General features: G+C 39.2%; 1 protein-coding gene across 4 annotated transcripts; it reads right to left on the bottom strand.

Annotated features, from left to right (window-relative positions):
* Window positions 1-230: 230 nt before the first annotated feature.
* pik3r1 (phosphoinositide-3-kinase, regulatory subunit 1 (alpha)) lies at window positions 231-26,328 on the bottom strand. Of its 4 annotated transcripts, XM_042725042.1 has the most exons (16): window positions 25,995-26,328; window positions 24,320-24,930; window positions 12,349-12,444; window positions 12,173-12,247; window positions 11,182-11,313; window positions 9,687-9,888; window positions 9,523-9,605; window positions 4,370-4,472; window positions 4,164-4,262; window positions 3,853-4,033; window positions 3,607-3,732; window positions 3,333-3,475; window positions 3,067-3,243; window positions 2,866-2,940; window positions 2,609-2,779; window positions 231-2,434 (listed from the first exon to the last, which is right to left on the bottom strand). In XM_042725042.1, the coding sequence occupies exons 2-16, from the start codon at window positions 24,648-24,650 to the stop codon at window positions 2,245-2,247; spliced, it is 2,184 nt and encodes a 727-aa protein (XP_042580976.1). In that variant the 5' UTR covers window positions 24,651-24,930; window positions 25,995-26,328; the 3' UTR covers window positions 231-2,244. The 4 variants fall into 4 exon arrangements, with proteins under 4 accessions (XP_042580976.1, XP_042580978.1, XP_042580979.1 ...); XM_042725044.1 differs by lacking the exons at window positions 9,523-9,605; window positions 9,687-9,888; window positions 11,182-11,313; ... (2 more) ...; window positions 24,320-24,930; window positions 25,995-26,328 and adding an exon at window positions 7,050-7,950; XM_042725045.1 differs by lacking the exons at window positions 9,523-9,605; window positions 9,687-9,888; window positions 11,182-11,313; ... (2 more) ...; window positions 24,320-24,930; window positions 25,995-26,328 and adding an exon at window positions 5,905-6,219.
* Between the last annotated feature and the right edge of the window lie 1,210 nt (window positions 26,329-27,538).

The raw sequence follows: 27,538 nt of genomic DNA, 5'->3' as shown, positions 1-27,538 counted from the left end.
AGTACAACGCAGAAGGGGGACAAAAAGAAAAAAGCCCCAGATAAATTACCATGAAAGTAATTTATTGTTATAAAGCATAGGTTTAGAGTGACATTTGCCAATTCAATAACAAAACTGGTTTAAAAAAAAAAAAAAAAAAAAAAAAAATTCTAAGAATTAGACCATGTAAACTTCCTGATTCTCAGACTTTCAAAATCACAAGCAGTAAAAGTTTGAAACAAATTGGCCTGTGAAGTTCAAATATTTATTTCAAACCATGTGCTAGTTTACGCAGTAAGAAGGGGACTCAGAGAGAGCCCATCTTATCATTTGATGGGGCAAATCATAATAGTACAGGACAGTTGTGTGTATAGATATGGCAGAAAAATGCAAGAATTACCATTCCTCTTGAAAATCTTACATTAAAGAACTTCAAATACTTACAAAACGGCGAAATTCAGCAGTACTCTCTGCTTAAAAAATACATAACTGACTCATTTTAAGGCAATCAGGCCTAGTTAAAACAAGGAGTCAAATTAAAAATATAGGAACAGAGTTGACCAACAAAAGTGACAGAAAAATATAATTAATGGTGTCACATTGATGTTTATTTATGCGGAACATCAAATGCAAATTTGCATTTGTTAAGTGTAACTGCAATGCAGATGAGAGGGGAAGGCAAAAGCAATACTGATGTCATGATAAAATCAGAACTACTGTAGCGAGCTTTGAATGTCAACCTGGTAGGTTCCCCTAACTTTGTTGCATCCAAGTAATAAAAATTTTTGTTTTAGAGAATGTGGCGCAAACTAGAACGTTGGGTACTAGTCGAACTGAGTTGATCCATCTATGTAAACACTATTAAGGATTTTCTGATACAGAAAAAATACTATGTTGACGGAATGATAGGGAGTTATGTCACCAAAATGTATGTTTTTTTTTCCCCATCATTCCAGAGGATCAAATCAATATGCTCTAGATTATGGGAAAGATATCACAAAATAAACCTCTATATTGGATTAGCAACCTGCAGTATTATGTTGTCGTGACATTAATCATTCAATTGGAGTTATTTCAAACGTCATGGTTTATTCGTTTGTTTGTTCTAGTGAAAATGTTCAGATATATATCACCATTACTGTAGACAGAAGCAGCACTAATGTCCTCCAGGCTCTGCCCAAGAGAAAATCAGCTCCAAGTGAAAAACATTAATAAAATACTCTCTCTTTAATTTTACCAGCGGCTGATAAAGAAATATGTAATAGTACTTTTTCCACACTTCTTCTGTAAAATTGAAGCCACCCTTCTATGCACTTTGACACTTAAAATATCCTCTTAGATACATAAAAAAAGACTTTAAGCAATAAAAACAAGTTTATATTATGGGTAGCAACATGTCAAATAAAATCACAACTCTGCAGAGAAGATGGAAAATACAGAATTTGCATAGCAGATTAGAATACAACTGAGAAGGAACTGCGTTTTTGGTACAACATGGTTTTGTCACATAGCTTTTGATGCTATCTGTATGTACAGCGTGAAGTCCATTTCAGTTCTTTTCTTGTCAGTCTATAAAGCAGAAATAGATTTAGAGTCTGTCACTATAATGCTCACAAAAGAAATGCCAAGCATCTCGTTCGCTTCTCGTCACGCTGCTCCTTTCAGGCGAGACGTGTCATATCAAAGTTTGTGTAGGAGTCTCTTACAGGAAAACAAGTAGATACTGTTTCGAAAGTGCCATCTTGCTACATTTGATCAGCTGATTCCATGGTCTGTTCGTGAAAATTAAACATGTTGAACATACCGATAGCTTTCAGATACTGTAAGTTTTGGTCACATTCTTTCTTACACACACACACACACGAACACACACAAATGGGGACCTGCACAGAGCAGGTCGGGGAGTAGAAGAGGTAAAAAAGATGCACTCTAGAGGTTTAATCAATGTTCCACATTCCAGCAGCGGGTAAAGCTTTGAAATGAACAAGCACCATTTGGAAAAGGCCTCCGAAGTCCTCCATTTTGGGAGAGAGAGTTACATTTTAGCAGTTTCCACTCGATAAGGAAAACTACATTCAGACTGGCAAAAGTCTCAGTGGCTGAAATGTTCGTTTTGGGTTTTGCTTTCTTGGCTTTCCGATATGGTCGTTTCAAGGCAAAACGTAGACCTCGGGAGCAGCCTTACTGGAGGCGTCTCCATTCGAGGGGAGGCCCTTTCTCAACTCCTGTGTTTGTAACGAGTCCCATGGGTATGTTCACGAGTTCTCACCGCCTCTGGTGTGCGTAGACTGGGTATGCTAACGTGACATTCAAAGAGTCATTGTGCTGAACCAGGGACGTATGCTGGTAGTGCAAGACCAGTTCTTTCAGAGAGCTGTAAAGGTTGTAGGGCTCAGCAAAACCATATCCTGTGGGTGTCTTGTTGATGACGCAGTGCTTGACCTCACCATCCACACTGCGAGAAGACAAAGAGATGGTTTTAGTCATCAGTGCCTTTTGCAATTTCCCATTTCAACATGCAACTGGTACAGTAGTCAATGAATTGCACAGATTGTCAAGAGATGTCTATGTAAAAACAACCAACATGTGAACTGATGCTGCCCTACAAGCACAAAAAAGTGGTACGTACACAACACTACAGGCGTAACATCCAGCTTTGCTGCTGTCCCTGACCAGGAATGTTCCGTCTCTTTTGCCCCGCAGCAGGGCCTCTGCCTGGATGCGGTTAATGTTACCCAGCTTCCAGGAGCGTTCGTCATGGTGTGGCAAATCCTCATCGTCATCCACCATTGAGTATTGACTAAAGCAGAAGTGGAGAGTTTGATTTAGCAACCAGGAAAACTTTTAAATGTCAAGTGGCTATAACAAGATAAGCAGAATACTTACTCGTCCTGGTTGTCGTTTTTGATTCCCAACCATTCGTTGAGTTTCTTCTGTCGGACCCCTTTCTGTGTCAACCACCTGTGCAGCAAAAAACAAACAAACAAAAAACGTTTATTACATTACATTATAGTCACTTCTGAATGCAAGATCGTGTCTTGTGTGTTACATTGGAAGTGCAGAACCTATGGAGTATGAGTTACTTACATGAGGTACTGATCCCTGGTCTTTCTGAGCTGGATGAGGTCAGGCTTAATGCTGTTCATCCGCTTGTCAATCTCTCTGTAGTCCGCCGCTTGCTTCTTTAGATCTTCCTCAAGACGACGTTTGCTGTCCACAATTTCACTGATGCGCGATTTTAACTTCTCATAGTTGACCATTATCCTGCATTGAAAAATTGCAGAGATGTTGCATTACACTTCTGAAATGTTCGCCAAAAGACTACTTTGGAAGTGCTCAGCTTCAGGACTCACCTTTGGATTTCCTTCTCATTTCCTTCTCTCCTGAACTTCTCAATATATTCTTTGCTGTACCGTTCTTGCGTCTGGCACTGCTCTTCAAAGATCTTTATGGTCTCATTAAAAGCTTCAATAGCAGTCCTTTTCATTTGTATTTCCTAGTGAGCAGACAAAAGCAAGTCAGAATGTGAGCCTTCCTTGTTCGCTTTTCTCAAGCTCTGGGTGAAATACATACTTTACTGAAATACATATAGTCATTTATCTACTATAAACACATTTAAGGGCACACCTGTGATGTTCTAGTGTATTCCTCATAGAGTCGGTCGTACTCTCTGTTCTTTTCTTGGTACTGCTGGTGGTATTCGTGCAACTTCTTTCCAACAGCTTCAACATTGTCCTCCTTTACCACCTGATCCTGTAAATACAAAAAAACATACATCCAATAAAATGTTTCCAATTGAAACGTGATGATCTAGACTCTAGAGTGAAGTTCTTCAGGACACTCTATATTCCAGTGAAATCAGAGGATGATTACCTGTTGGTGCTTGGACACAGGATACAGTAGTTTCACATCTAGTTTGGGGTTGTACTGGGCGAGAGACTCGTGCCGATAGTGGTTGATCAATTCAACCACAGAGTTGAAGGTTAGGGGGTCTGAAAAGCCGTATTTTCCATCACGATGGAAGATTTTGATTAGCTTGTTGTTACCTCCTTTCCTGTACGGCCAATAAAAAGTAGTATTTAGATCAACCCTTTGATTCAAGGCAAGCAACCTCAAAAAAAAAAAAAAAAAAAAAAAAAAAAAATTCCAGACACACATATAGGTTTTTCCAAAGGAGAACGTACCTCAATGTCAGTGTGTAATCCCCATGCATTTTAGTGGAGGCATCTCGGACCAAAAATGTACCATCAGCAGTGTCCCTAAGCTTTTCGTTGACCTCCTCCCTGCAACAGAAAGAGTGTCAAACATTTACAAAAAGAGACACTAATAAGAACAATTAAACAAAAATGCATGCTTATCTGACCAAACATTAGGTTTGATGAGTACTTGCCTGGAGATGTCACCCCAGTACCATTCAGCATCTTGCAGAGCCATATTGTTGTTCATACCGTTGTTAGTGACAGTCGTTGGTTTGGGTGGCTTGGGAGGTAGTGCTGTAAAGAGAAAAAGAGAAACTGGTTGAGACCAGAACTGCTGATGAACCATCAGCATTCAAGGTCATTTACACAGGCAACATGTGCAGGCATGCTCAAACCTATGTGTCATTATGAAACAACAATATTACTAAAGGATGCTTTCATCTGATGAGGAGAAAGGAAAACCCCTAAAACATCCTTTGGCGTTTTTCTGTCAAGTTAACAGGCATTTTTTTCCCCCAAATGTGACAGTCATGTTTTAAAAGCATGCAATGGTTACTGCAGTTTTCTCAAATTCTTGCCTCCTCCCCCTTCCAGCGTTTTCCATTTCATTAAATGCAGCTGAGCACATGCCTCTCGAGCACCCAGCAGGGAGTCGGATTCTTTACTCTGTGAGAATGTATTTCATTGACCCTTCCAAAAAATCTTTTCATCACCATTTCTGGATCTGGCCAGTATTATACCACATAAGCGGTTCCTGAGATGCACGGTAACACATCCACTTCATGGGGATACAAGACTGGGATAAGGAGCTTTAATTTTTTTATTTGAATCATCACTTGACCTTTACAACAAGTGTTTCAGGACAGAATTAGCACCATTTCTAGAAGCAATGACATCTGACAGCATGCAGAGACCGACTGATAGGCTTTTTAAAGCATTGCAATATGCACATTCATGCAAGAATCCTTAACCATTGAGAACATGTTGCTTTGCTGGATAGAGGCAGAGGTTGCATCTGATTGGCTGCTGGGCTGAGTGACGGGAAGCATCGGAGCCAGCGCAGTCTCCGTGGAGCATGAAGCAGAGCTGAAGCGGTGGGCTATTTTTATCTTCCAAACCCCCCCCCCCCCACCCCCTCATGCACACTCACTGTCTCTCCTTTGTTCACTTCAGTCACTATCGTCGCTAAGCATTTTCTGCCTAGCACAATCACACAACGATATTAAACCAGATACAGCTACAAGAATCTATCCAACAAATCACCCAATGCTCTTGCAGCAGATGCATCCTCCATTAAAGACTCACACACAATAATCTACGCAATGACTAATGTATGTTCCACCATAAGAACAAGTCAATAGCAAATATTACAACTGTTTTGAGATGAACTAATGCATCCAAGACAACATAGAGATCTGTCACCCATCAAATTAAGCCTTAAGAATGACACGTTTGTTATGTACCAACTTCAACAGTTACCTGGCGCATCTATTTCTATGTAAAACAGCAGGTCTGATCCAGATCCTGATCCAGCGTCAAGTCTCAGGCTCTCTAAATCTGCCATGCTTTATGGTTTGTTGCATATCTGGAAGGATTCGCATAGTTTTCTTATCAAACCTCCTCTGAATAGATACTATAAATCCAGGTTCTTCTTGCTCATCTCTTCGAGATCAATTTTCGAAAAGCCTTGGAGAGTGTGGTCAGTGAAAACCATTACATCACTTACCCCAGCCAATGGTGCAGCGGGACTGTTGCTAGCCACTCCTGCCTCATCACCTGCCTCTATTTCTTCCAAGTCCTGAGTGCAGTGATGTCATTGCAACAATGCTTTGTCCATTCAAAAGTCGGCAATGAAAAATGTAGCAAAGAAAGATGTATCTGCTCCAAAGTATGTGATCCAGCAATGTCCTTTATCCGTGTGGAACATAAGTGTTGTCTAAGCTGTTTCAATGCTGCCAAACACAGGGAGGTAAATCACCGACAAGGTGCACTGCAGCACAGGATCTTTCAAATGAGGAAAGGAACTGAAGGCTCGCACTGTCTTTCTCTGTCACCCCCTCCCTTCCTGTATCTATGATGCAGCTTTGCTAAGCCCCGCCTCTCTCTGAGCAGAAGCGATCAGTACTGCCCCTCTGCTGGTAGCCCAACAAAAGCAGAGCCCTGATCGCTGTTGCAGTGGCACGTAGGCAGTCCCTACGTCAAAGACAAGGCCGGGTCAGGAGGCTGGCAGGCACGGCTTGTAAATACTTATAATCCCCAAATGCGACTCACGGAGGACCGTAGGAGGGGAAAGATCAGCTATTTGAGCTTGAGAAGGTACCTGAAATAGTCGCAGTTCTAAGTAGGGTTAAAAATGGCTCCAGGAACGTGGGCTATTGTCATGCTGAGCACTCTAATGACAGGTCAGAGAGGCACTTCAGCTGGGGCGCTTAAAAGTCATGCAGTAGGTCAAGTGTAACTTTAAACTAAAAACTTTAGTTTAAAAAGCAAGTGGACTTTTTTACATTTTATACCTTAACCTTTTTTTTGAGGTGATGAATAATACAACTTTTTTTTATAAAGTGTTCTGACTTTTTTTTGTATTTTTTTTTTGTTTAATTTATTTTCATAGCAGGTCGCACTTGTGCTAGTCTTGATACACATGATCACAAGCCAATCGCACAGTGGAGAAGCATGGGTATTCAAGTCTGTGAAAGAGCTAAAACAGGACATAAAATAGGACATCTGAGAAGAGCTACTATCATGCTCTCTGAAAAGCTGGGTAACTTCCCAAAGCAATGACATGCTGCTTTGCTTTGATGCACTTTTGTTTGCCTTAAAGTAACCAATCATTACCCCAAACTTCCTGAGACACCAAAACCACACACTTACATTGCAAGTTGTGCATGTTCAGCAGAAGTCAAGCAGCCTTTTGTTCAGCAAGTCCGTCCGGTAAGCATTTCTTGCAATTCTTGGTAAATCCAAAAGACAGTCCTTTTGAATAAAAATATTCCTACTTGACAGGCGCAGGAGTCTAAAAGTCACTGTAGCGGTCTTAAGAAATTCAGCAAAATCCAAACTGATAAAGAGAAGCTGAGTGCAACAGGTTTAAACCGTAGAGCCTGACGAACTAAAGCAGGTCTGAGAGGGGTGGAGAATGATGCCTGCTCTGGGACGGCTAGGTTAATGATTGCTGAGGTCGCACTGCTGCTAACCAACTCTCTCTCTCTCTCTGCTCATTCACTCCGTCTGGCTCCAAGGGTTCAGTCTCATGATTAACTTGCTCAGGTTCAAATATTTGCTGAGCTGTGCACTCTTATGTTTTGGGAGGGGAATGTGGCACAGGCAGGAGGGGGCCAGTGGGTGGAGTAAAGTCCTCGGAAGTGAACGTTTGCAAGTGTGTGAGAATGCACGCAAGACAGAACAGCCGCAGTTGCAAGGGAACAAGAGAGCTCTGTGGAGCAGACTGCACTTCAATCCAACCCAATCCAAGTGTGCCTTTTGCCACCAGCTTAAAATATACACCCAGTATCTAGGAACATGCGCTCACATGCACCCTTACACTCAAATTAACACACACATCCGCAGCTAGCCACTGCCACATCTGCAGGAATCGTGTATGGGCAGGTTGGTAAGGCAACAAGTATCAGTTAAAGGTGGCACTTGTGTGATCCATGTTTGTGTAAAAGCTTGCACATAAGGTACAGGAAGAAATCGAGCTGCCCGAGCAGAAAGGAGGCAAGTGTGCTTCTGAGTCTGGGCTCGCCCAACCAAGCCTCCTGCAGGTGCAAATTACTGACAGCTGAGCTCACTCCATGCCAGGGTAAGGTATAAATAGGCCCTAACAGGTAATAAAACATTTAAACAGTCACACAGCCAGACTTGGGGCCCCTGGCACCCTGAAAGAGAGATAGACGGATAAAGACAGGGAGAGAGACTTTACTGCTGCTATAAAAGCCCAACTAGACAACTGGTCTGTGTTGTTAGGGCAGCATACACACAGCAGAAGTGTCTCTGTGGTCTGTCCCATCTCTAAATGAACCTGACCCACAAAAGCAAGGGAATGGAACACAGATTTTCCAACAGAGCACTCCCATCCATTAAACATTGATATCAAAGTGCTACACTGCAGCCAAGCACAGCTACTTCACATAAGAATTAAGAACATCAGTGCTGTTGTCTTTTTGCTGCATAAAATGAATCACAGCTGAACATCTCTTTTTTTTTTTTACAACTCTTTTCTGTCCACTTCAGCAATTCTTACGAAGTGTTTGCTTTTGATCTGACGTACAAGGTGTGAACATCAATTGGATCTGTGGGCTAGCTCATGCAGTAAATCTTGTTGCTAATCCATTACACACAATTTCTCAGGGGCCATTTACACAACATTTTCAGCCAAAAACGGCAAACTTTTTATGTGTTTCGTATACACGACATGCGTTTTGGGGACTGAAAACGCATATTTTTGAATACATGGTTTCGAAGTGCAAGTTTTTGATAACACCAACCTTGTCGTTTCCGTGTAAACACCCAATACGGGAATCTTTGAAAATGGTGACGTCATGCACATGTGTAGTACGTGTTGATGTGTAGAGGTATGTAGACATGCGCAGTACGTGTTGATTTTAAAGGCAAGCATGAACACCATACACAAAAATGGCGGAGTATATGGTACTGTTGTTGCTGCTCAAGAGTTTGCTAACGCTTCTTCAGCAAAGTGTGGATCAATTTCACCAATATTACAACTAAGAGCGGAGACGCATAATCGTCACTTCTCTACAGGTACTGTTTACTAACAAGGTGACAGCGCCAACTACTGGCCTGGCATTTTTGGCCATTTTCATGGATGTGTGTAAATGCGAATCGTTTTAAAACACTGTCGTGTATATGTGAAACTTTTTAAAAACGCAAGGGAAAACCTTTTCCGTTTTGACTACATCGTTGTCGTGTAAACGTAGCCTCAGTTACTTATCTTCTTTCCAATATTTCCTATCTACTCTAATATATTACACAAAAGGTGCATGTGTGAGACATTGAGCCATGGTACTCAATGTTTGGACAACACTGGTTTGAATATATCTTGTCATTGCAATCATATTCCCCCACCATTGTCTCTTGTCCTGTCAAAAATATTTCTATCAGTAAAAAGCAGAATGACTGCGCTATTTGCAATGCCATAGAGCAGTGTTTCTCAACCTTTTTGACTTCAACACTGCATTTGAATATGGTGTCAAGTTTAAAGTTTTTCATGTTTATTTTTAATTTGTTATAGCTAAATTTCAATCAATTAAATTAAAATAACTTATTGGTTGAGAACCATTGCTTTGTAATTTGTGGTTTGTACTCAACAGAATAGTATTTTTACCTGGAGCCGCCTGACTGTCACTCCATTCGCTGGTCACCAGGACTTCAATTATCCGGATGTGTGCCTCTGGGCTGGGCTCACAGCTGGTAAGGTAAATGGAACATCTGGGTTTTTTGCTAGCTGGCAACAATGTAATTCATCAGCATATATGTGTGAGGGTGTACCTGGTGGGCTGTTGTCTGAAGAGTGCCGGGCTGAAGATCTCAGCGAGGGCACGAGCACTAAGCAGGTTGGCAGCTGAGGCCTGGCATACATGCGAGAAGTGGCGTAGCAAGCTCTGCAGGGTCAGCCAGTACTGTGGAGGAAGTGCAGAGGAGCTGGCCACCAGCCGCAGGTGATGTGCGCATTCGTCTGTACCCTGCACTTCTGAAGACACAGAGAAACAGAAGTGTTTAAAAAAAAAAAAAAAAAAAAAAAAAAAAAAAGGCTCTCACACCCACTTTAATACACTTAGCGTGTCTTCAGAACATGTCCCTCGACCTTTGTCTCATGGGGTATGTATTCATAGTGAGCTAAACATAATAATCAGCGAGGACATATGCAAAAACATGTACATGCAGTCATGTGGAAAATTGTGCTCAGTGCACAGTGAGCAACTAACCGCACAAGATCTTAAGCGAGACAATGACACAGTGAGTAAGGTACTCTGAGAGGTGATTGGTTGACAGCGCTGATGTCGCAGATAAGTTTTCAGGTTTGCTTTAGGTCTATTAACCACAGATATCCTGTTTCAAGCCACGTGACTGTACATAACGCAAAAGAGAACTAAAAAAAAATAAAAAAAAATAAATAAATAATAAAACAAATAAATCACAAAGTGTTCTCTTTCAAACTGGATACATGCTAGTTTACACCGCTGAAAGTTTGTTCTGCACACGGACAAAATGTTCAGTCACACAGCGAGGGCAGATAAAGTTAACATCCTCAAGCCAACCATAAATACAACACCAAGAATACTTTTCACGGTCGAATTGTCTGGGGTTTGTAGACACAAAATCAGATAAGTGTTGGAACATGTGTACTCATAAAAGCACATACTGTGATGATACAATCAGACGATCTTGATTGATTAGTTGTCACTGATGCTTTCAGAAGTTCATGGGAGTGTGCAAAACTTTCTTTTATGAGGACTCCTTGTGTTACATTATGACCATTGGAGGAGGTTCACCATCTGGCCAACACACATTAGAACAACAGCACCACCCTGTGGCTCTCATAATGAATTGAGATCAATGAAAAATGCTCTGATTATTCCATACATTCTTTGGTTTTAGGGCCTTTAAGTTTAATTTGAAGGACCACAAGAGTTCACATCAGAGACAGAGATCATGTAATGAACCAGACCACTAACGAACAGGAGATATTGAAACTCTGAACTTGAGAGCTGAAAGGAAGTTCTGTATTTCAAATTAAATAACTGAATGCCCTTATTCTAAAATGTGCATTAGCATAACCAACCTGATCAAAATTAATCCACAGCATTTCATAGCATCTTAAACATTAGTTTAGTGGAAAACTGAGAATTGACAACTCATAAATCTGTAAATCCAATGATTCACATAGTTGTATTAATATGGATTATTATTATATCACAGACCCCCTGAGAATTGTAGGGCTGTTAATCTAATGCTGATATGCTGTAATCCTACAGAAACCCACCTTGAGCGATGCGCATCATCTCGCTGTAGACCACAGAGGGGATGACAGGCTGAGGTAGATCTTGAAGATACCTCCTCAGACCATCACACAACATCTGAAGATCCATCTGCTCAAGATCCACCGAGGCAGGGTCTAATTCAAAGAACACAAACATCAGTGAGCCAGAAAGAAATGAAGCTAGCACCAGGCACAAAGAGACGAGCATTAGATCTTTTTGATTTATTGATTTTCACCTTAACCAGCTTTAGCTACGATTTCTATGTGTAGTATGTTGAAAATATGAGTGGTGCTGAATGTAACAATAGTAGCTTGATCTGGGTGGTTGCCATGACGTGGATGTGGTATCTAAAAGCATTCAGAGTAGCTGTTTGTGGTTGCTAGGGCGTCCTGGGTCAAAATCCATTGGCAAGTCTATTTGACAAACTGATCTTTAGATATGTTCAGAGCACCTTTAGTATTTAGGTCCTTGCACACACAGTCCAAAATTTTTGTTTGCTTTTTTTAGTTTTTTCGTATTCGTCATCCTATCAAAATGCTTGCTATGGAAAATGCTTGCTAAAACGCAGAAAATCGAACCTGGAGTTATTTTTATATCATGGACGAAATTTTCGAGGGAGTGTGTTAACATGATTGACTCAACATGAGGTATCGAATCTAGTGCTGGAGCTATTTATTTTTTAACATTCGAAAATTTTGCAAAGACTAGAAGTCTATGGAATTTTACCTGTTTAAACATTTGCTGTTGAAAATTGTACATCTGACAGAACACCTTTTCTCAAGAAACCACATGTCTGTAGCACCAATTGTGTGAGAGGGGTTGTAAATTTTATTACATCAGGTTGAAGTTTTTGAAAAAGGAGAGATAGTAATGTCCAGCTGTGCTGGTTAAGGCAGTGTTTCACGGTCAGCGTGGACAGAAAGTTTTGGTTGCATCGCACCAGTTTAAGATAGCTAACAGTAGCAGCAACACCTAATGGAATGCGTCACTCACCACTATCAAAGCACTGTCTGATATCCAGCCCTCCTCCAGCAGTGAAGTTTCTGTAGAGTGTAGGATTGTCTAGACCTGTACAGAGTTTATATGAGAGTTTATACATGCAGAAAATGCAAAAATTACGGTGTGCACGTACATGTGACAAAGAAATATGCATGATGGATTCTATTCACCTTTCCTCTCGATGGCCTCAAGGAGCTTGAGCAGCATGGGCGGTGCTACCTCTGGAGGTGCGAACTGCTCCGTCAGGTCTACCAGAGCACTCGAGCCTAGAGAACAGAAAGTTGAATGCTCACATCAAAAAGCCGCAAGGTACCTTTGAATAACTACTAGCTTTTCATTAAGCACCAGACTCCATCATTTCAAAGCCTCCAAGGAAAACAAGAACTTTAACACCATGACCCGCTCCACAGTCATGGCATGCTTAGATCAATGGTCCTTGTGTATTTATGTGGTACAGCAAGAAGCACATTTGGACGGCACATCTGAGCGTGCCCAGGGGGGTTTAGGGTTGGCCCTGACTGGTAGGATATGATTAAGTGTGCAGTGAAGGTGGATGAGAAGGCTAAAGCAAACAGACCGCAATATGTAGCCGCTGATGTAGGGTGGAGGATAACCGAGATCTACAAGTCCAGGTGCGGGCATGAAAGGGCTGCGGGACTGGCTTGAGCTTTATTTGGATTCGCTGCACAGCATTTTAAAAGGCTAGGATTTCTAAAAGACTTGACTGTTACCAGCATCCGAGGCCATAGATTCAAACAGCAGATTATGAATGGATTCCCTTTACAGAGTACCTTTTTATAGCGGTATCAAGAGTATCTTTGCTGTTTCTTAAAAGGAATGGCTCAAATTAAAAGTATGGAAGCTGCCTAAATGAAAAAAAAACAACAAACAAAAAAAAAAAAAAAAACCACACAAGGAAATGGTGGTTTAAGCCATTAGAAATAATAGTCTTGTTTAGTCCCAAGGCTCTGGGATTTTTTTTTAGCCTGGGAGATAAGCAAGGAAAGTTGTAGATATCACACCGCTTCTCTTGAACTTCACTTTGAAAGACAACAGCCATCTGGAGTCCATTACTGCCAAGGCAACATCGAGCATAAGGAGAGTTATTCATTTTCTGAGAACGGCTAAACTCGAGGCAGCGAGAGTGAATGACAGATTCCTCATATAGAAATGTGGAGCATAGTGTCACTTTGGTACGCCGCACTGAGTGGTAACCAGGTGCCCAGACTGACACCTTATCCAGCCCACTGCTTCGTAGAATCCAAATTCAAAGTGCTGGGCTAATTTTATCTTAGCTCAAAATGTTCCGGTCAAAGGCAACAAATATGGTCTTTGAATTTAACAGATCCCTACATTTCCTATGTATGTTTGGTGAAATAGCTAAAATCACTATGTTGTTGTGAGATTGAAACTGGCTCAGTGAATAACACTATGGTGATCTGGAATCTCAAAATAAATAAAATAAATAAATGTCATTACGCGCACCCCATTTCAGGGTAGAACTGTATATTCCAAGAGTCTTGTGTTTATTTACATGTGTTGGATGGACATTTCCACAGAGACGCGAGACAGAGGGGAGGGGGGATTGAGTTGCTTCTTAGTAACTCAGGTTGACCTGATAGCTCTGGCCTTCTACATGGCTAGATTGAATGACTTTCAGGATTGATGCCAGTAGAATAGTCCAAATGTTTTGGTTCAAGGTTCCACTATGTCCTCGAGACACCTTCTTGGAGTAACTAAAGAGAAACTAGACTTTGGTTCTTAGGTTTTGACCATGCAAAACACATTGCAACAGGTGGTTGCTCACAGTGTCTGGGTCTGTTCTTCAGTGTAATTCAATAGAATTTTTGGCTATTTATTGTTAATTGAAAACTAAGTCTGACCACTCTCCAAAACAAGATACGTGACTGTGACATGTTACATGCCAAGTATAAGCAAGCGTCACTAAGAACTGGGCAGCCCAGCAAGATTGGATGCACTGCACCGTAAACTCACGCAATATTTTACTCATGCCAAGCTCATCAACCCACTGCGAGTAGAAATAGTGGGAACGTAGAAAGATCCAGATGAAAAAATCTTCTGTTTTCAACTAGCAGGCTTAATTTATCCAAGCTGTGCAGTTGAGATCACACAATCAACTGGGCAATGGAAACAATTAAAGATGCATTCATGGTGAAGTCCAAGTGCTGTAAGTCTTTATGAGTAAAGGGTAAACATTAGCAACATTTGTGTGTGAAAAACAGCTTAAAATGCCTCTAGTTCTCTGCAAGGAAATTAAACAGAAAATAGGCAGAAAGCAGCCCAGCTCAGATTCAGACAGCCAATCAAAGTGGGCTGCAGATTCTGGTTGCTGTAGCAACTCATGGAAGAGGGAGTCAGTGTGCAAGTCTGAACATGCGTAGTGTCTGTATGTGTGGTGGTCCTGTTGTTTCTATGCCATGGGATGCAAGGAAAGGGACTCCAGGCTAAAGAAGGGAAAGCAGCTTCCTGGGTTTGTAGAACAAACTCAGCACATCTGAACAACAGACTAAGATCAGAGAAAGTACACATGGTGCTAAAGACAGTTTCCTCAGCAGCTAATTTTAGGGGTCTGCTCATGTACCTAGTGTTTCCATTACTGACTAGTTCTTCTTCGAAATGTCATTCTAGCAAACCACTAAATGATCATCAAATTTCCCCCAGGCATCAATAAGAGATGTTTAAGGGCCTTAACCTATTTTTGAGGAACCAAGTTGTCAAGGTGTTTCCATTAGAGTTTTCCTCTGGCCAGACAAATTGGCTGCTTATTAACAGTTATTAAGCTGTATGTAAGATTTTGACTCTACTAAAACATAAAAATACCACAATATGTTTGCAGACATTTAAGAAACATTCTAAGTTCATACTTGTTTATCTGAAAAACAATACTACAGTCAGTTATTCTCCTTTGAAATGTGCGTTCCGTGCCGGAATGTCGCTCTTTGCTTTGGTTTGTGAAACCTGCCCACTGCCCGTTTACCCAATTGTATTTCAGCACCCCAGGTTGCCAGTTGGAAAACAGTGTATTTCATTTCACTCACCATCAAGTGCGCTTGTTCCTGTTTGTGTCGTCAATCTCGCAACCTGCGAGGAGGAGGGGCCTGGTGAAAAAGAACCCTCACTAATATTTTGAATTTGGACTGCAATACCTAGTTCGACCACTCGGTGTCAATCCTACATACAGCACCTTTAAGTTTATGTATTGGGTAGGATTAGGGATGTATATGTGCCTTTTAAGTACTAATAAACAGCCAATTTGTTAATTATAGGCATGCTAATAAGCAACTGGTTAACAGTGAGAATTGGTCCCTATACTGAAGTGTCACTGAAAATTTATTACAATTATATAAATGAGGAACATTTTGTGTTGCCCTATTGCAGTGCTTCTCAAAGTCCAGACTCCGGTGTGGATCCGGACCTGGAGGGAATTAAATCGGGACGCACCTCCATTTCCTATTTCAAGAGCGCTAATTATATTTCCTACTTTGATAAACTTATTTTAAACTTGTAAATCATGCGTTTAGTTTTTTTACTGTCGTCTTGAAGATGGTCCGAAATAAAAGCGAAGGTGAGATATTTAAAGTTTTCCTGCATGACATTGTTGTCATGCCATCCAGTAAGCGTAATCGTGCGACACTTCACTTCATAATCCAATTTTTGTTATCAATTAGATTATGGCCATTTGACTTATAGCAGTGTCCAAGTGTTTCCCATAAACTGAGTTATTTTTGGCAACTTGTCACTACATCAAAACTGACTGCTACAAAAAGATTCTCCAAAAGGCTTATACTTCATTTAATAAACTCAGCACTGCACTTTCAAAATTAACATGCAGCGTGGGTGTTTTTATATGAATGTATCTTTGAAAAGAACCGACCATCTTCAGAAAAGCCCAATGTTATTTTCATTTAGTCTTTCCTGTAATGCTTGATTGCAGCTGTTACTGGGGAAACCGCTATATCTCATGCTCCAACAGCGCTACCTTCTGGCAGAGAATAAATTTGCATTTGCAAGTCTGTGGAAAACACTGGTGTCTGTCAGGCAAACAAACAAACAAAAAGCTTCAGAACTTTGAGAAGATGCTTAAGTTTTGAGCCATGTATTATTACTATGAATTAGGTACTACAACTATTACTAAAGCTACTTCTACTATGTTGTAACCTGCGATAAACGTTAACTCAAGCAAATCATCCAAACATATTGACCAAAAAAACCACAAACAAAAAAACAAAAAAACAATGGCAAATCATATATTGGCCATCCGTTGCCCTGATTACTTAATATCGGCATCGGCCAGAGAAAAACCCATATCAGTTGACCTCTATTGCTGACACTTTAATTATTTTGCCACTTTTGCACTCGCTATTAAATGTATTTTGAATGCAAAGGGCACTTTATTTTTTCCAAAAAAAATTGTGTTTATTTGTTATGCATGTTTGTTAAAAACAAGTTTTGTAATAACCAACTGATCCGGTCCGGGGTTTTGATATGGATGAAAATTCAGATTTAGACCTTTGAATGTAGACTTTGAGAACCACTGCCCTATTGGTTAAGACTATAACAGCTCAAATCAACAGAAGAAAGGGGTTTTCAAACAACCCACTTCTCAACAGAAAGAGACAAAAAGGCACTTGTGCTGATGTTTTGAAACATCTACTGTAATAGCGATGTGAGATATTACAGTGATCAAACATTCAATGTTAAAGCAAAGGGATAGTGTCTCTCTTAGGGCAGTATGTGAAAACACCTCTGATAGCACACACATCAAATGATCACAGGAGAGAGAACTTTGAAACAAATCACAAGACACAAGATATACATTTTTCCTTAAAGATGCTTGTAAATTATAACCTTGATTTTTGCTGAAACAAAAAGGCTGGTAAACACCCATTAAAAACCTGTATGGAAAAAAGGTACCGACTTCTAAGAAAATCTTCCTTTTTTAAATAAACAATCCAAAGGAACTGAATTAGTAAAATGAACTTTAAGTTGGACTTAAACACTACTACATGGGATTGGAAAAATGCTCTACATCTGCTGTGTTCTCTCCCACCACTGGTGTTTAGTTTGTATTATATACAAACACTTCCATGTCTCTTCACAAAGCCAACATGCACGCCAACGATAAATGGGGGATGGGGTAGCACAAAAACGAAGTTATCCCTTTGTGCATATTTCAGTTCTGCTTTTTTTCTGCTGCTCTTGCTCCTCCTCTTGCAATGTGTTTCTAATCCGCCGAGCAGACATGCTTGTCCTTCAGTAAGAAGATTTGCCAATTCAGCCCTGTGTCTCTGGAGGCGATCATTAATGAAGACCACATGTACACACTCTCACGCACATCCCAATAAACTCCAGCTTCACCACGGTACCACCTCCATTACAACAACCCTCTACTGCAGTCCACTCCTTTCAGTTTGACAAGTTCCTTTTCTAGGTTTTGCATGTTACTGCTGGTAACCTTATACAATTTCAATACACTTTTGACCCAGAGGCTCCAACAGATATGATCTCTTGTGACTGTTATGCAACATAGCACTTTACCCTACAGAAAGAGCCACAGAGAGTTTTTCTTGCTTTATCTGGCATCAGAGAACAAGTCGATTTAAAACACAGTGGATGTGTAATGGCCATTCCATACCCTGCCAAATGCAGTCAACTGCCCCAGCACCAGCTTTCTTTTTGCAAGAGCACTTTTCCGCCGCCTACTGCAGCAGCACTTAAGAGACGATTGTACTGATTCGTCATGATGCTAAATGTGGCAACTGGGCACAAGCTGTTCAAGCTAAGCCACAGGAACGTGCACCATTACGCCCACAGCCACAAACCAGTCCTGCCCCGGTTACAACCACCATGATCTAATGAGTGCCATTACTCTACATAGGAACGATGCCTTTAGCAGGGAAAGAAACTTGAAGAAATAGCAGGATGCACCTCACAAAGTTGTTTGAGAAAATGTCCTGTGAAGCATTCTAGACAAAGTTGTTGACTTTGAAGATGATGTTTAAATTTGTAATTTTTTAAAATACATTGTCACTTTATACTTTTGATGTCTATATTACTATAATGCAGGGCTCCAGACTAACATCTGAGAGCAGTGGCACCAGCGCCATTAAGTTCTACAGATGGTGGCGCCAGGAGCAGATTTGGTAGTGCCGGGGGTATTCAAAATAAAGATAATTTAATCATACAATTACTATTGTTTTGCTTTAATAAGTGCAGTTACTAATAACATTTCATGTTCATTTCTTGTTTATACAGATTTGACAGTAAAGCACTAAGTTTGAGTTAAGATGCATACAAAATTAACTTTTATTAACAACAGTAACAGGTGCAAAATCTACTTTTTATATACAGAAAATTTATATATTCCACTCTTATTAAATGTACCATTATTCTTTTAGCATGTGAAACTGACCAAGTTCAGTGATTGTGTGATTTAGTAGAAAATTGAAGAAAAGTATGTGACTTTTCTTACCTCATACATATTTCATACAAAAAAGTGTAAAGTTTTGAATTATTATGATTTTTTTTGTTTTTTTTGTTTTTTTTATTTTTTATTTTATAGTTTTTTTATATTTTGAAAATGTATAGATGAATGACTATTAAGCCAATAAGTGCTCCCCTGTTGCTGTCTACTGGTTATAATTATGATTATGTATTTTTTTAAATTTTACATAAGTGTTTGTTTACCACAAAGTATATTTTGTTCATCCCATTAAAATAACATGCAAACTGGATCATTTTAGAGCTTTAAAGTACTAGAAACTGTTGTGTGAAATGCTTGAAAGTCACTAAAAAGCACTTGAATTTCTCTCTCAAAAGGTTGTACAAACCCTGAAATGAATTATGTAATACATTTGACTATTTCTACCACAACGCCATGGTTTCAGTTAACATTACCGCTTCTGGTTTCCTGACTTATGTCAGCGCTGTTTATAACAGAGATTTCTGTGCAGAATTTGAATGCTTCTCTGTAAATCTTGCAGCAACCTTTTCATTGTGCAGGGAATTCAAATGCTTCTCACTGGATCTCGCAGCACTGTTGCATCTGTGCAGTAACAGTGTCGCGAAATCAACTTTGGCTCCCGAGTAAAGCTTTTCTGAGTTCGGACAAGTTTGTTTGTGTTGCGGTCCAAGCTGAGAAACGGTCTGTTTCATTTGAGAAACATCAAACGTAACAAAAGCGAAACTAAACAGCACTACGATTCAGCTGCGCAGCATGGTTTAGTTTTGCCGTTTGATGTTTCTCAAATGCAACAGAAATGGCAGTGCTTATGAGTTGGACAATGCGGAGGTCGCGCCAGTACGACCACTCACAAAAATTAGTTGCACCGGCAGAAAATTGGTCGCAGTCTGGAGCCCTGTAATACTAAATATAGTAATATATATTCAATGAAAAAAAATAATATGTATGATAATCTATCCATCCATCCATCCATCCTGTTTTAAGGTACATAAAAAGATATTTAAAATTATCTAAAATTAGGGATGTAACCGGTTGAAAATCGCTTTAAATGTGTGACGATTCAAATCGGTTGAGATGCTAAACAAGTCGCGATTCATTTAGGGGTAGGATTTTATATGAATGCATGTCTGAGGGGAACTTACGGTCTTTAGAAAAGTTTAGATGGTATTTTTTCTTTTCATCTTGCCTCTGTATAATGCATATTAAAATTACCATATAATACCATTCTGTTTTTGCTTCAAAATTTCGAAATTATACAATCTAATTTAAATTAAAAACTGCTCATGTTGCATGTATGCAACATATTTGTTTGGATCATGATTAAAATGCAATTTACATTCTGTTTAAATCTAGCCATTTAGCAGACGCTTTTATCCAAAGTGACTTACAGATGAGTACAATAGAAGCAATCAAAACCAACAAAAGAGCAATAATATGCAAGTGCTATATTAGTATATTATTATAGTTCTATTTCAATTTCACAAAGAAATGTACAGGATTTTTGTCCAAGCAATAATAAAAGGACACATTTAATTCATAATTTGTCTAAAATATTAGTTAAAAAAAAAATATTAATTGCGAATCGAATTGAATCATGAAATCAAAATCGTTAATCGAATCGTGAGTTGATGGAATCGTTACATCCCTATCTTAAATAGATTAATGTTTTTATATATATATATATATATATATATATATATATATATATATATATATATTATTTACATATTCTTTTTTAGGTACCTTGCCATATGTATTGGTTTACTGCTTGGTTAGAGAAAAGTGCACATACTTTACAAAACCCAGCAACAATTCTCCCTCAAAGAGCTCCTCCATGCAGCAGATGTTCAATCAAGAACTGTAGAGGCCCCAAAAAGGAGAGCAGAACATTATCTCAAACACCAGCAATGCCTTCCCCCAACCAGCTCACAGTTTTAGTCAACTGCCACAGCTCTCCCTGGCAGTTTTCACATGTACTTTCTCACAGTATGTTTTTTTTTTCTTCCTGTTGTCAATTCATTTGTGATGTCCTGCATTTTTCAAATAAATGCACATGAACTGCACAACAACTACAAGAGACCTGTAAATAAGACTGAGATATAATTAAAAGAACAGATAAGGAGATAACATCTGAGCACAGCATCACCTTTGCTAAAAGACATATCTCATGAAGCACAGGAATGTGGGCCTTGCATGCACAAAGTTTGATCATATCTATTTTAATTAGCCATGAAAACAGAATCCTGAACTCCAGAATACAGGATCAAAGAACATTCAGTGGCCTTACTGAACGTTTTATTTCTAAAGCATGCTGTACATAATCTTTTTTTTTTTTTTTTTTTTTTTATTGTTTTAACTTGATGATTCTTAAACATAACACTTGTGATGGAACAATCAAACATTCAAAAGGAATATTAAATTAGTTCAATTAATTATATTTAATAATTTAAACCACCTAACAGCTTTAAGCACAGCAAGCTAACTAAAGCACTGCTAAAAAAAGTCAATGTTAAAAGAAAAATATCAAATCACTAATCAGTTTTTGGATGACTAGTCCACTTTTGTAACCACTGCAGCTCTAATTTATTTTGCCATTTCCTCATATTTATTACTGAATTATATATTGGCCATTGAAAAAAAAAAAATATTTTGGTCCTTCGAGAATTTGATTGTTTTCGTTTGCTATTTCTGCGATCTCATGTGAGTGACAGGTTGTCCCACCTTTGCATCATATGTTATCAAAGAAGAGAGGGGAAGTTACTTTGAATTTTATTACAAGGGCATATGAATTCCTTAAAATGATGTGCACGGATGAATAATTTATAATAATCACTGCAATATTACATTAAAACAATGGTCAAATACTTATGCCATATGTTTAACCAGCTCAGCCCCACCATTCTCCATGCAATAAAACAGAAAAGTTGCAGATAAAGAGGAACTATGATTTCCATTGAATAGAAGAAGTTAAAGCCATAAAAGATCTCATTCCCTGTTCGAAGTCACGCACAGAAGAGAGAGAGAGAGAAAAAAAAAAAATCATCGTCCAACTTGGAACCCAAGTGAAGGAAAAACTGAGCCATACATTTTGTGGACCCTGAATGCAGTTGAAAGCTTTAGCAAGAATAGGTTAAGAAATAAAACAACAGTTGTGCAAAAAGCTGGACTGGGCACATACGGATCCCTCTCACTCCAGAGGCCCACAGAAAGGAGCATGTTAGTGTTATAAAAAAGCCTGGGAGCCAGAACGGACTGGAATTCCACATCTGCTGTTCGCTGAAGCGAGCCCCTGCGGCTCAGAGAGAGAGAGAGATAGAGGCCCCAATCTGAACACTCCCCCTTAATCCCCTTCGTCAGGTCTGACCACAGAATAATAATCAAAAAATTCAAAGAGGAAGAAAGAGAAATGAGAAAGCTAGGGCAGAGAGAGAATTAGAAAAATCTGAAAGAGCATTCAGTGGCAGCTAATAAATCTGAAACCCAGCGAGGCAATGAGAAGTGAAACCTGGGTGCTTTAAATACACAATTCATTCAAACTGATTTCAGTACTGCTGTTTAACTGTATGGTATAAAGTATGGGGGGAGGGGATGGGGGGTGGGGGTTGTACAGCTGACTTGTACAGCTTTTGGACCTGAAAAGTACATTTTCAGTTCTGGGAGTCAAGTTCCTGGGAGTCTAGTCTGTAATTCTGTGAGTCTTTGTGACATTTTCCTGTTAGTACCATTTTTATGTTGTGGAAACCACAATTTCTATTTGGCTATTTTCTTAGTTTTGAAGAAAAAGGGGGAAAAAAAATTCTAAATGAACTCAGTTGGCTCTGGAGTTTCACCAGAAATATCATTTGTCACAATGGGAAATACCTCTAGCATCAATATTTAGAATCATTTTCTGGCATTTCACTTCTCTCTGCACTGATTCTTTATGCAACAGTAATGCAAATACACTTACTAAGGGAAGTTCAAGCAAAAAAGTATAAGTTAGTCATTTTAAATGAGGAAGAAAAACCAGAGATTTTCTAGTAAGACTAAAATCATCTACCCAAAAGTGTACAGTGTAAAACAGCCTCAGGTTTTAGTTCTTTAAATTGTCACAGCCAAGTCAAAAGTGCTTAGGCTTTAGAGCTGGAATTGTATGTGGTTTTAGTGGTGGTGTGGGGGATCAGGGTTTGAGTCCTGTTTCTACTGTGTGAGAAGCGTAATGCCAAGAGCTCTGGCCATCATCCAGATCTGCTTCTGGTTTACATTCCGCAAAACTCTGTTCTCTACAGCTCTCCCTTCCGTTAACATGGACACAAATCTGAATAGTCATTCAGAACAGAACGAGGCCATAGTGTCACCTTAGCCACAGTCATGCTGCTTAGTCGTGACCTCTGGGAAAAGTAGAAATAGCTCTCATCAAAGATCAAAAAAAGGTATGTGCTCATGTTTTTATGCATCAAACCACATAGGACAAGGAAGTAGCAAACAAGTTTGCCGCGGCTTCTCAACAGCAATGATTCTGAGTGGCATATCTCACTTATGATCTTTGTTCCATAACCTGAAAAACACATTCAACTTAGTTGTCACCATGACAACAGAGGCAAACAAGGAAAAACAATTCATAAGAATACTGGCTGTGTATGGGAAACTGGGTTAAATTTAACACACTTTGTTTAAAATGTAAATACTTTCTCTACCATTAACATTTCCACACAAACTAAACTCAAACAAATCAAATGGAAACTCGTCAAATGGATTTGGGTCCGCAAAAGTTCAAGCATGAAAGTGCCCTTAGAATCTCTATTGTATCATGTACAATAAATATAAAGATGAAGCCTTTTTAGATTAGAAAATAAATGTAACAGTTGGCACACAAAAACAGCGCAGACCAGAACTACAGATTAAGAGATATGGGTGATATGGTAAAGGAGACACAGGGGGCTCTAAATGCTCACACTGTGGCTCTGCGAAAGATGCAGCCACGCCAGACAATTACAAACTACTGTGTGCAGGCCTTCATCCAGATCTGGGCTTCCTGCCATGTTTGCAATTACGAATCATAGCCCAGTGCAAACCTGAAACAGCCTTAAATATTCAGGGGACATTTGTGTGCTGCAGCTATAAATCCAATGTCTTGATGAAATGGTGGTGTAAAATCTGGTCACTAGTTACGAAAATGGAAAAAGTGGCGAGTGGGTATTTTGAGAGATGCACGTGGGTTTGGCATCAACATGAATGGATCTAGTTAAGAGGAAAGAGAAATTATTAAAATTATGCACCCTGAGATCCAACGAAACCGAGCTAAAATGGTTGATGACAATTTTTATACTGTAAATAAAAGAAGATCTGCTTTGTGACCACTGGTTAAGGTCAACTCTGGTGACCAAATATTAAACTAAAGGTTAACTATAGACAGCTTCTGTGGAATTAAGCAACTATCTAAACAGCAGCTCAAAATGGTAGACAGGTAGAGGGTTTGAGAAATAAATATTTTAAATTCTCTAGCTCATTTGGATCATAGTGCACCAAGTTGGGGTGCTTATGCAGCCAATGCAGGATTGAGCCCAGTTAGCAACATTTCCTGAGGACTCAATGTGGTAAAAAAAAAAAAACGTGCTGAAAATAACATTCATGAAGAAAAAAAAAGAAAAAAAAAGAAAAAAAAACAGCTCACTCACTTTGCTCAGAGTCCGAGTCTGGCCTTGCGGGCCCTGGGGCCACCGGTAGAGGCCTTTGGGGTCTTGGTTTGGGAGTTGGTGGAGAAATCTTTTTCTTCCCGATGAACTCCACGTAAGTACCAGGAAAGTCCCCCTTTTCCTGAGTGGTTTCATTAAAGCCAGGCAGCCATCCAATTTCATCTGGTCTCTCCTCCATCCCCTCAGTGTAACCAACTGTGAGTAGTGCACCTTTATTAACTGTAAGAATGTCCCCTACATGCAGGTCAATATCCTCCTCCCTCTCTTTCTTATAGTCATACAGCGCCCTGTACTGATATCCTTCTGCACTCATTTTGATGGTGTCGTCTCAAACTTTAGGTGTCAAAAATGATAATGATCATTTACAAAGGTTCCTTGAACCAATATTTGGATGCGAGGCAAGAGGCAAAAGTTTTTTTTTCTCCCTAAGACTTTAAGCCTTTATTAACATCATCCACATTGAAGTCTCTAAGGATGAGTAGATTATGTAAAACTAATAGTCCAATGATTGGGTGCACCTTCAAGGTGCTTCATACACACTTTTCCCATCTGTATGAGGCCTTATCCTGTGAACCTCACAGAGTAACTCGAACCTGAAACACAGAAGAAAAGCCATTTTACACACACCACCCTACACACAGACTCAACTTCCATGAGGAAAACACTGTAAATGTACTTGTTTTACATTATGTGCTCAAATGAACACGAATAATCCAACAAATATTAACAAAAAAAAAAAAAAAAAAGTGTGCAGCTGTTTATTTTTTTTGTAGTAGCTTTAGAGTAAATGCTTGATGTTTTAAAAAAAAATATTTAGCTACATTTTATATTAGTATTTTGAAAGGATTCACTGGATGCTTATTTTTCTTTCTCCGTCAAGAAACAAACTTCTTTCAAAACTGTAAACACCATATGCCTAAAAAACTGACTCAGAAAGCATCAAAATGATAACACAATACACAAATGCAGATACACACTTTTTTGGACAAGTGCAAATGAAAGAACAAATGTTCAGAAGAAACTCCAAAGAGTCGCAATGCTGACCGTGCAAAACTCTCGATTGAGTTTCAAGTAACGTTAACAGATTACGTTATTTTATGATCAAACGTAAACAATTTAGCAAGCATAAACTAACCCAGTGTGAAATGTTTCAATAAAAAGACAATTAAAGTCCAACTTCATAGTATTAAAGTGCACGATTAAGACTGAAAACCACAATCAAATCAGATACAAATCACTCACCATAGATGCAATAAAATCGAACTGGCTGCAATCTCATGAACTGTGGCGTTAATCTGAGACGCATTTATTATAGATTTATATTAATCTTGGGTGGTCGGGGTTAGCATATTTGCTAACGTTAGCCTTAAATAATATAACAGATTATTATTAGAGCGAAATACATCAACGTATACACAAAATAACTTTAGAACGATTATATCTTCAATTACAACGCTAAAACGCACGGTTGCGGTAGAAAATACATCGCCAGAGTCAATAATGTGAAGTGAGCGCGTAACGTTACAGCCAGTTGGGACACGCTGTACTGGAACAATCGACACAGTAAAGCGATCCTATTAAACCTCCCATAATCTCAACAGTACAATACATACCTATCCTAAATACGTTGCATATTTCATAAAACAAACATACGTACCGGGTAATTGTGAAAATAGAGAGCAGCTGAAGTATATCTGCGAACTTTAGTAAGTTGTTCATGAAAACCAGGGCCGAGAAAATCTCCTTGGCTTCCCGTAACTCCAGTTTACGCAGCTCTCCAACAAATCCGCTCGCCACAACCGCTATAAAACACACCTCATGCGACGCGTCTTCGGGGAAGTAACATCCAGAGGTAAGAGAAAATGCAACACGCTAAGTGAGGTTTTTTTTTTTATTTATTTTTTTAAATACTTTAACTTAATGATTGAGCTCGTTTCCCGAAAGTAAAGCCGACTCCGCCCGAGTCACCGCACACTGAATCCTCTCAATGGCAGGAACACCAGAATACAGGCCACGCCTTCCGGGTTGCGTCAGCGACAGTCCCCCTCTCGTGCCCCGCCCCTCTAGTTAATATGTATATTCTCATAATACTACAGTTGCCTATGTGCCAAACGGCTGGACATGCCTGATTGCGCCCGCGCCAGTCGGTCATTACACAGCTTCCACATGTGGGGTGTTTCTAGAGCAAGATTTTAGCCCCGATAACTATTAGAAAATAAACAATAGCTGCTATCCTAATCATAATGTAGCAATCGTAATATACAGCCCATGTGGCTCTTCTGAAAAAAGTTACTAGATTGGTCCACAAAATATAAATCAGTGATGTATCAGATGTCACAGTATTTTGATACTGCGGTACTGAATAACACAAAATTTTGACATTATGTTGAAATAAATAACCCATGACTCATTTTTTTTTCTTTTTTTAGTAAAGTAGTACAAGTTTCTTTTACTACAAAATAATTTAGCAATAATGTATTTTATTGCCAAATGATGTAAAATGTAAAAGCTGGGTTGTAAAATAAAACAAGGTGAGAACATCTTGGCTATATCCAGCATGGTGCCAAAAATACATCAAATGATATGGTATGGTATTTTATGTTCTTGATATAAATAATGAGGTGCATGGATATGGTAATCATTTATTGCCATAGTAAAAATCAAAGTAACAACTTTTTATGTGTTTTATCAAAAAAGCCATACATGATTCACATTTTTAAATTGTTTATTTTCCGACGGTTTTGTTAGAATGTTTCTTTGCTTTCTTGCAGATGGTGCGTAAAGCATGAAGAAAGATTGTAAGCATAAGAGTCTCATGCAACATTTTCTCTCTAACTCCTTGTTCTGTTTGCCTAATTAAATCAAGCTGAATTTCCTCCACAGTCATCCTGTTTCTCAGTACTGGAACACTTCTCAGAATAGAGCAGAAAATGTCCTCAGTGTATCACTGTGCACTAAGGATGGTGCACTAAAGAGGACACTGTCAAGCAGTGATATTGCCATAAACAAAATAAATAAAAATTACATTGGGGCACATTCATCTGAATTTTGTTACATTTTCCTCAAATAATACACAGTAATGAATTTTAAGGAAAAGACAAAAAATTGAATTAAAGGGCAATAAAATTGAATATACCAGGCTGTGTCTGTGAACGCAGATATATTGCAATGTGATCTTATCACCTGATTTCAACTTTACAT

This window comes from Cyprinus carpio, chromosome B5 (assembly GCF_018340385.1).
Source record: "Cyprinus carpio isolate SPL01 chromosome B5, ASM1834038v1, whole genome shotgun sequence".
NCBI classification, from domain to species: Eukaryota; Metazoa; Chordata; class Actinopteri; order Cypriniformes; family Cyprinidae; genus Cyprinus; species Cyprinus carpio.
Note: the sequence above shows the minus strand (reverse complement) of the source record. Positions and strands in the feature narration are given on the sequence as shown.